The sequence below is a fragment of the Montipora foliosa genome, chromosome 14 (assembly GCF_036669935.1).
Source record: "Montipora foliosa isolate CH-2021 chromosome 14, ASM3666993v2, whole genome shotgun sequence".
In the NCBI taxonomy this organism is placed as follows: domain Eukaryota; kingdom Metazoa; phylum Cnidaria; class Anthozoa; order Scleractinia; family Acroporidae; genus Montipora; species Montipora foliosa.
Window position 1 is genome coordinate 12,073,531 of NC_090882.1, and position 10,000 is coordinate 12,083,530.

Sequence of the window (10,000 nt, forward strand, 5' to 3'; positions counted from 1 at the left end):
AATACACCAATACATCACTAACGTTTCATGTTTATCCCGAGAATTAGGGAAGCAGATGATGTTCGAAGGTGTAAGAGCTGTTGAGTTTTATTTCTCAGTTATCGATTTCCATAAGTATAAACTTAAAAATGGATTGCCTTAAAATCAGAAAAGAACCAATTCACCGTTGTTGTTGAGAAAAGTGTATGCCAGGCAAAACAAGTTGCATTTCGGTAGCCTGAAAGTTAACTGAGAAATAATTTGCCTGTGTTTAAATTAACAAATACACCAATACATCACTAACGTTTCATGTTTAACCCGAGAATTAGGGAAGCAGATGATGTTCGAAGGTGTAATAGCTGTTGAGTTTTATTCCTCAGTTATCGATTTCCATAAGTATAAACTTAAAAATGGATTGCCTTAAAATCAGAAAAGAACCAATTCACCGTTGTTGTTGAGAAAAGTGTATGCCAGGCAAAACAAGTTGCATTTCGGTAGCCTGAAAGTTAACTGAGAAATAATTTGCCTGTGTTTAAATTAACAAATACACCAATACATCACTCACGTTTCATGTTTAACCCGAGAATTAGGGAAGCAGATGATGTTCGAAGGTGTAATAGCTGTTGAGTTTTATTCCTCAGTTATCGATTTCCATAAGTATAAACTTAAAAATGGATTGCCTTAAAATCAGAAAAAAACCAATTCACCGTTGCTGTTGAGAAAAGTGTATGCCAGGCAAAACAAGTTGCATCTCGGTAGCCTGAAAGTTAACTGAGAAATAATTTGCCTGTGTTTAAATTAACAAATACACCAATACATCACTAACGTTTCATGTTTAACCCGAGAATTACGGAAGCATGATGATGTTCGAAGGTGTAATAGCTGTTGAGTTTTATTCCTCAGTTATCGATTTCCATAAGTATAAACTTAAAAATGGTTTGCTTTAAAATCAGAAAAGAACCAATTCACCGTTGCTGTTGAGAAAAGTGTATGCCAGGCAAAACAAGTTGCATCTCGGTGGCCTTGAAGTTAAGATATAATCTGCCTGTGTTTAAATTAACAAATACACCAATACATCACTAACGTTTCATGTTTAACTGGAGAATTAGGGAAGCAGATGTTCGAAGGTGTAATAGCTGTTGAGTTTTATTCCTCAGTTATCGATTTCCATAAGTATAAACTTAAAAATGGATTGCCTTAAAATCAGAAAAGAACCAATTCACCGTTGTTGTTGAGAAAAGTGTATGCCAGGCAAAACAAGTTGCATTTCGGTAGCCTGAAAGTTAACTGAGAAATAATTTGCCTGTGTTTAAATTAACAAATACACCAATACATCACTCACGTTTCATGTTTAACCCGAGAATTAGGGAAGCAGATGATGTTCGAAGGTGTAATAGCTGTTGAGTTTTATTCCTCAGTTATCGATTTCCATAAGTATAAACTTAAAAATGGATTGCCTTAAAATCAGAAAAGAACCAATTCACCGTTGCTGTTGAGAAAAGTGTATGCCAGGCAAAACAAGTTGCATCTCGGTAGCCTGAAAGTTAACTGAGAAATAATTTGCCTGTGTTTAAATTAACAAATACACCAATACATCACTAACGTTTCATGTTTAACCCGAGAATTACGGAAGCATGATGATGTTCGAAGGTGTAATAGCTGTTGAGTTTTATTCCTCAGTTATCGATTTCCATAAGTATAAACTTAAATTTGCTTTAAAATCAGAAAAGAACCAATTCACCGTTGCTGTTGAGAAAAGTGTATGCCAGGCAAAACAAGTTGCATCTCGGTAGCCTTGAAGTTAAGATATAATCTGCCTGTGTTTAAATTAACAAATACACCAATACATCACTAACGTTTCATGTTTAACTGGAGAATTAGGGAAGCAGATGTTCGAAGGTGTAATAGCTGTTGAGTTTTATTCCTCAGTTATCGAGTTCCATAAGTATAAAACTTAAAAATGGTTTGCTTTAAAATCAGGAAAGGACCAATTCACCGTTGCGTTGAGAAAAGTGTATGCCAGGCAAAACCGTGACAAGTTGCATCTCGGTAGCCTGAAAGTTAAGATATAATTTGCCTGTGTTTAAATTAATTTGAAATAAAGAGAATAAAGAAAAAATGTTTCATTTTTTAATTGCATGATGCTGGCCGTTGTAAACCGTGTTTTTGGACTATTTTGACTCGTCACTCAAAATTAATTTAAAGTAATTTGAGATATTTGTCGTCATTAAAAACGGTTCAAAGTCTTTTCAGGTGGTACGGGGTCTTCATGTTCTGAATGTCCCACATGGCTAATGGCTTAAAAGAAGTAATGTTCTTAGCTTGGAATGTTTGAGTTGACAGTTTGTTCCATACCCGAACAGTTCGTGCAAACGGTGAATAACTGTGCGCCAAAACACTTGAGTAGGGCTGGAGCATAGCATGTTGGATCCTTGATCTAGGAGCTGGTTGGATAGAAGATGGGAATTCAAGATCTATGAGATTGTTTTTAATTTTGTAGAAAAGAGTCACTTGGGCCAGGAAACGTCTGGATTCCAAGGAGTCCCAACCAAGTTGATTTACAAGATCTTGTGAGTTTGTAGATCTCTTGTAATCATGCGCGACGAAACGAGCAGCCCGTCGCTGGACTTTTTCGATAGTTTCAGTGTCCCTGTTTGTGTGTGGATTCCAGGCAGCACTTGCATATTCTAGTAAAGGTCGAATAAGTGCATTGTAGGCTCTTTCCTTGACTTCAGGCGTACACGGTTTTAAAGTCCGTTTGACCAGCCCAAGAGACCTATTGGCTTTGTTGGAAGTTTTATCACAGTGTTCTTTCCAATTTAACTTGCTCCTTAATCCAACACCCAGATAATCATAGGAGGTTACATGCTCCAAGACCTGACCATGCATGTAATATGGTAGCATGACAACGGCTCGCTTCCAGGTTGTTGTTCAAGGAAATGTGGTAGCATTTCTTCACGTTAAACTCCATCTGCCAAAGACAGGCCCATGAAGTTAGTCTGTCAAGGGCTTGTTGAAGGATAAGATGATCCGCAGGCGATACAACCTGTCGGTACATAATGGTGTCGTCAGCAAAGAGTCTAATATTTGACTTGATGTCACCCACGATGTCATTTATGTACATCAAGAAAAGCGTGGGGCCCAAGACAGACCCTTGTGGAACACCTGAAATAACCTTGCACGAGGTAGAGTGCACGCCATTTACACTGACACTTTGGGAGCGGTTGCATAAGAAACCCTTTATCCACAATAAGGTTTGACCTTGAATACCATAGTATTATACATGCATTTGTTTTTTCTCTACTTCATTTCTCATTAGGAAAAACCATTTTTCCTTTGCGTAAACCATTTCATGTTAGGTCGATTCGTTTCTGAGTGGACTGTAGCATTTAAGTTCCTTTCAGGCCATTTGTTGTTTCGCTGGGCCATTTGTGATTATGCTAAATCAATCGTCCATTTGTTAAACCGTTTCAGATTACATTGAACCATTTGCCGACACTTGGAACCACTTACGTTTTTTCTTTAATTCATTTCACATCAAGGTAAACCACATGTCCTTTGCATAAACCATTTCATATTAGGTCGATTCATATCAACACCATATGAATCATTTGTTGTTTCGATTTCGTTAAAGCGTTTGATATTACATTAAACATCGATGGACTAAATCACATTAGGGCTTTTACTTCGTGTAGAAGACACACATGACGTAAAACAATAGAACAAAAATCGTGAAACAATACCTTATCAGAATTCTAAATCCCTAAAGACCCCTAAAGCTTTTGTTACGTCATGTGCGTCTTCTTCACGAAGTAAAAGCCCACATTAGATTAAGGTAAGCCATTTAATGACATCACATCGGACCGTTTGTTGACACTTTATACCAGTTCTTGTTTGGAAGATGAACCATGAAACCCGTTTCAGTGAGTCTATTCCGTTTTAACAGTAATGAACAGAGAATTTCCTATGTTTGCTATTTCGTCTGTTGTTTGAGTGAACCATTTGACAAAAGGCAACAAGACTACTTGTATTTAGGCTGCATCATTTCTAACTCATTTAGTCTCTTCTGCACTGCGCCAATAAACCAATTCACGTTACTCTATTCCTTTTGACATACTTCGTATTTTTGACGGTGACGGCCGCCCATACTTAACACATTTTTCTTTTTTTTAAAGGAGTGGGCCGCTGGTAAGGGAAAGAGTTGTGTCGTGACCATCGCTCGACAATTCGCACGAGGAAGCGCATTTACCTGCAATGTTCTGGAGGCAGCCATCCATAAAGTTTCTATTTCCCGCGCTCTTTTATGCTTTTGCATGCGTAGTGGTACTTTTGGTTTATATTCATTTTTCAACTTTACCTGGACGCTATGGGGGAATTGTGAAACGCAACGATGAAACAACGTCTAGCGACGCGCAAAGTGATGGCACAGAGCCCCGCTCTGAAGAATCAACGGATTATATGCATTATAATTACACGAATATGCTTCCAGTATTGGACTTCAGACATATGGGAAACAAACGGAAGAAAGTACTGTTGTTGATTATTATTAGCACAGCTCCTGCACGATTTCAGAGAAGGCAGGCAGTAAGGGAAACATGGTGGAAACACTGTCGGGGAAACAGGCAGGTAGGGAAACAGGACTTTGATAGTCAGGTCTATGGGGCTTGCATTTTAGACGTCACAGGTTAACACTCTGGGTCTCAATGTGCTGTCTTTGACAACAAGAGAGGATGAGCTAAGAGAAAAAAAAGCTATTTTTAGTTTCGGAAAGCTATTTTAAGTTCTCGTTCCCAATGCTGCGGATACTTAAAATTCTATTGCGTCATTACAACTGGCCAATCAGGTGCCTCGCTAAAAATAGCTGGGTAGCTAAAATTAGATTTAAAAAACTATCATTGGAAGAGGCGCATGTATGGTGGATCCGTTCTTTTACCTCTCTTGTTCTTCGTTAAGGTTATCTGCATTGTTGCTGCCGCAGCGATTGAGCCTGAAGCGAACGAACGAGGCAGCTCTCTAGTAATCGAAACGCAAGGGATAGTGGTCAAAGACGCAAGAAATTGTGGTTATGCGCGAATTGAGGAATTAAGATGCGCGGTATGATCTTCATTTCGAACTTCAGACAGTTTCACTGTCGCGCAACCAAAAAAAAAAAAAAACCGAAATCACTTCAATGAAAAAGGCCAAGAACTTGTAATGTTGTAAGAACCAAATCTTCTTTTATCCACCTCTCCAAATTCTCAGGTCAGTGCGGTACATCGTTTCCGAGTTATTTGTCGAAGCGTTTCTCGCAACTTTATAGAGATTTGTATGGAGACGCTACGTGGTCCATCAATGCGGCGGCCGTTTATCAACGAAAACATCCGGAGTTCACTTTGCGGTGAAAGCGCTTACTTTTCGCTCATGAGATAAAATACATGTGTATAAACAATCTCCTAATGTAGTTGAAAGGGTCAAACTGCTGAGATTCATAGGGATAGACAAAACCAAATAGTTGTGTATCAAGGTCAGCAAGGTTTCGCTGATCATTGCCGGTTAAGCCGGTCTTCCAGCATCGTAACCTCCCCACCACGGCTGAGTTGTTACTAACATTTCTAATTTTTTTCTGTCAGGTTAAATGTTTCTTTGTCACGGACGGCTTTATTTTGAACGATGCTCAGCGTGACCTGCTTTTACAAGAAAGAAATCAATACAAGGATATAGAACTACAGCCGCTGCTGGGTTGGGAGTTTGGACCGCGCTTTCTTAGCCAAATTAAATGGGCTTACGCCAAGTTTGACTTTCAATACTTTCTTAGAACAGACGATGATTACTTCCTTTGCCTAAAGAGACTTCTTGCTGAACTACCAGTGCGACCAAAAGAAAATCTCATCTGGGGACATTTTCATTGCGAAGCAGGCATAACATGGATAGATGAATCATTCATGATATTCACCCCGGATATCATTTATAAATTCTTGTCACAAAATGAAAGTACAATGCTATGTCATCCGCACGCCGATCAGCAGATTGGCTTATGGTTAAATCACATTCCAACAAAACAGTTTATCCATGACTCAAGGTTGTATCACCATGATCCGCCAGCCTCATTTGATCCAAAGTTTAACAACGCGAGAAACGTTTGTGACTCGTATTTAGGGATACACGGGACTTACGAAGAGAAGATGCGTTATTTTGGGTCAAACGCGAACGATGGCAGGAAAGAGGAGAGCCCCTTTCCTGATTTCGCATCTCACTGTGGAACTACAAAGTTTGATCATCGTTTCTTGGAGGAGTTATGGAGATATGAACCTAAACTTTGCAAAGACAATCCCAGATGGGGCGAAGAAAGAGGCATGTATGTTGGCCGAGAAAATCGTCCAGCTTGATCGACTGTTGTAACTAATTTTTGCGTACCGTCACTGATTTCGTCTCGAAAGGATGTAGGGTGTCCGTGTCAGCACTATGTTTCGCTGGTATTGGTTTTAGTTGAGTTTTGCCAATGAGTTTAATCTGATTAAATGCAGCAGGGGTTTTTTGATTTAACAAGAGGCATCGGGTAGCTTACTCTTGTTCAAGGGATTTGAAGTTCACAGTATTTCAGTGCTTTTTCATGTTACAATATCTTGCTAAATATTCACTTCCGAACTCATGAATTCACATTTAAGATTGTTGTTAACGGCACTGATTCGAATCAAAGCCAGTAAAACGGATTCTTTACAAGTTTCTGCGATTGTATTTAAAGATGTTTAGTACTTTTTAGTGCGAAGTCCGAAGGACGGAGAACCATTAGGTTTGGAATGAGGCATGATACTTCAAGTAAGCAAAATAATATTTCCTGATTAAAATTCCGGTGTCAGATGTCATTATTCCAAAGGGTCGGACACAATATGATGCTTTACTTGACGCAAAATAGGTTGAAAATTCTTCAAATTCTTTGTTAGACCACGCGTAGTGGTGGCTAAGTATCTCGAAATATTTCATCTAGGGGTAGGTGAGTCTGCTGGTCTTTTGAGAACAAAATGGGAAATGTCGCTGATTTACTCCGGCCCCTGAAGATGATATATGGTCGATCTCCGAAATCGTCAACGGCGAGAGAAGGGTAAATCGCGCGCGTGTCTCGTTCTTAGAGGATCAGTCCGCCATTTTGATGTCGCTTTACTCGCTACGTATGAAAGGGAAGTTTTGGTCTATTTTGTTGCTTCTATTTTATGTCGAGGGAATCTACCTGCCTACTTTACAACAAAAAGCACGTTTATGGCAATTAAATTACTATTTGAGCCTTTGGTTTACTCAAATGTGCCGGGTCAACTCGCAGCTCTTACAAGGTCTCACCTGATTGGAGACCACCCTAACCCTTAACAAAAGAACAAATAACAGAAACAATGGACCCTAGGCCTAAAACAAAAGGGCTGCAACTCTATCCTCTAGGGTCCATTGTTTCTGTTATTTGTTCTTTTGTTAAACCTCAAGGGTGGTCTCCAATCAGGTGAGACCTTGTAGGAGCTGCGAGGCTACCGAATGTGCCTTTGTCGCTTTTATTTTTCTTTGCTTTTAAGATTAGCAAATGGTCAAAGTAAAACCACTTCTTGTTTTCTTCTTGTTAATAATAATAATAATAATAATAATAATAATAATAATAATAATAATAATAATAATAATAATAATAATCTTTATTGAGGAGATCAATTTCACCGGAGAAGTGATTTACAAGAGAGTCCTCAAAGACAAAAAGGAACAATGTAGACTAATATATGAATATATAAAAATTAGACTAAAGACTATTTACATTTCTTAACGCTGTTGTAAAACTAGCTAATGATGGGCTTTGTCTGATTGAAAGGTCTAATTTATTCCAATCGTTTGAGGCAAAATTTGTCGAAGACCAATGGCCCCAATTTCTACTAGATGCACTCTTACGGATATTGTTTTTACATTTTGTATCATAATCATGTTTATCTTTATTGAATTCTATATTAAAACGATGTGAAAATAAGTTATTTAAACATTTATAAATAAAAGTTACCCTATGCTCGGCCCTACGTCTTGCGAGAGTCTTCCATTTCAGCTTATTCAGGGCCTCACTAGCAGATGATCTAATGGGCAAATCTAAAATTATTTTTGCAGCTTTATTATGTAAAGATTGAAGTTGCACATTAGCGTGGAATTGCCTCTACCCCCCCCCCCCCTTCATACGATGTCTGCATAGACAAACAATTGTTTGTTTGTGCTCGTTCGTACAAGACTTCACACTAACCGTTCGGTACCGCTCGTTCGTTACAGTACCGGGAGAATGCGTGTTACCGAGTCACGCGATGACCGGATATTGCGTGCAGCGAAAACAAAAACTCGTTTTCTGGTCACGCACACAACACGCCATTTTCGAGTTCATGTCTGCCTACTCTTCAAAGCGAGTCTACGTGCGAAGTTTTTGTGATGGTATTTCCTTCTACTTTAAATATGAGTAAAACCAATTTTCATAAGAACTTCGCACTTGAAACAAAAAATAGTTTGAGACACTTTTCGATTGCGACAAAGTATTAATTATTGTGTGATACATTTTGCCATTTACCTCTGCTGCGAAAACTACGATTCAAAGAAAAAAGTGTCTTTCAAAATTTTGACGGCGCACAAAATTGTTTATGATTGCAATTTGAACATCTCCGACATGAGAAAGTATTGGACGTCCATAATTTATTTATTGTGCCATGGAAAACGTATTACCTACATTCTGTCAAAGAAGTCGTTCAAGCGCCGGAGCACTAGTTGGGGTTTAAGAACAACTAACGCAAATCAACTCAAATGTTGGTTTTTGAGGAGAGGGGAAAACCGGAGAAGTACCCGCAGAAAAACCTCTCGGTGCAGAGTAGAGAACCAACGAACTCAATCCTCATATGACTTTGACTCTGGGAATCGAACGCGGTCCACAATGGTGGGAGGCGAGTACTCTCACCACTGCGCCATCCCTGGCACTGATTGTGAAGATGACTATTATCCGAATGTTAACATTCCATTCATTTAGACGTAAAGATAGCAGAGTAACAATAACTCTCAAAAAAAAAAACGACAGTTTTCAATTTACAATACATGTTTCGACATACTCACGTCCCATTCTTAATCAGCAGTTGAGGCATTTAGATTTGTCTCTTTCTTTTTAATTACGCTGTTCTTTTGTCTTATTTTATTGCTATGTGCGCTATTTTTGTTTCCTGCGCATTTCATACTTCATATTCCAATTGTTCGCAAGTTCCGACACGTAATTTTTCATATATGAAAATTCCACCCGAATCCGAGATTCATCCAATTGGATCGCTGCGATAAGAAATACGAATTTCCATAACAAAAACCAACGGTCGAAAAGCCTGTCGGTTAAAGGTGGGCCTTTGAGTTTGCTAATGTTGCTTGTACCTGCGATAATGGTTCAAAACCAACCTGAAGGAATCATGACCAAAGTTCGCAAAACTCCTAACATCCGAGTGCTTTTAAAAAAAACCTTCTCCTTTGAGTTGGCCCCTCTCATCTGTGACCATTACAACTCATCTGTGATTGAGGGCTATCTTCCACCGTGTGTGCGTCCACTCCGCGGCAAAAAATCAGCACGATCTCTGGAGAACGATATTATGCCCATTTCCCTGACGTCGCAGATATCACGTCATGGAAGGGATTACATTCAGTAGTAAGACTCGAGGATACCTAAACTTCGAGCCAGGATTCGAGCTAGGATCCGAGCCAGGATTCCAGCCAGGATTCGAGCTAAGATGAGCTTTCTCCGCTATTTAATCTCGAATCTCTCGGTTAGGTTAGGTCTCAAATCGGTTAGGTTAAGTCTATTTAGGTTGGTTCTAGTCTAGTTAGGTCTAGTTAGGGTTAGGGTAGGTCTCGGTTAGGTCTCGAATCCTGGCTCGGATCCTGGCTCGAATCCTGGCTCGGATCCTAGCTCGGATCCTGGCTTTATTCTTAGTTTACCTCGTAAGACTCATACCCACAGTTCTGTGCTGATTTCCGTAAAGCCATTGATTTGTTAGATCACCATATTCTTATTGAT

At 39.2% G+C, this 10,000-nt stretch overlaps 1 protein-coding gene across 14 annotated transcripts in view; it reads left to right on the top strand.

Annotated features, from left to right (window-relative positions):
- The window catches only part of LOC137984988 (beta-1,3-galactosyltransferase 6-like), a 34,489-nt gene extending 27,810 nt beyond the window's left edge, over positions 1–6,679 (top strand). For 8 of the 14 annotated variants that reach the window (XM_068832362.1, XM_068832364.1, XM_068832361.1 and 5 more), the window contains 2 exons: positions 4,155–4,605; positions 5,589–6,679. In XM_068832362.1, the coding sequence (XP_068688463.1) occupies positions 4,234–4,605; positions 5,589–6,344 (1,128 nt within the window). In that variant the 5' untranslated portion in view covers positions 4,155–4,233 and the 3' untranslated portion in view covers positions 6,345–6,679. The other 6 variants (XM_068832367.1, XM_068832371.1, XM_068832370.1 and 3 more) reach the window with 4 other exon arrangements.
- The last annotated feature ends 3,321 nt before the right edge of the window (positions 6,680–10,000 follow it).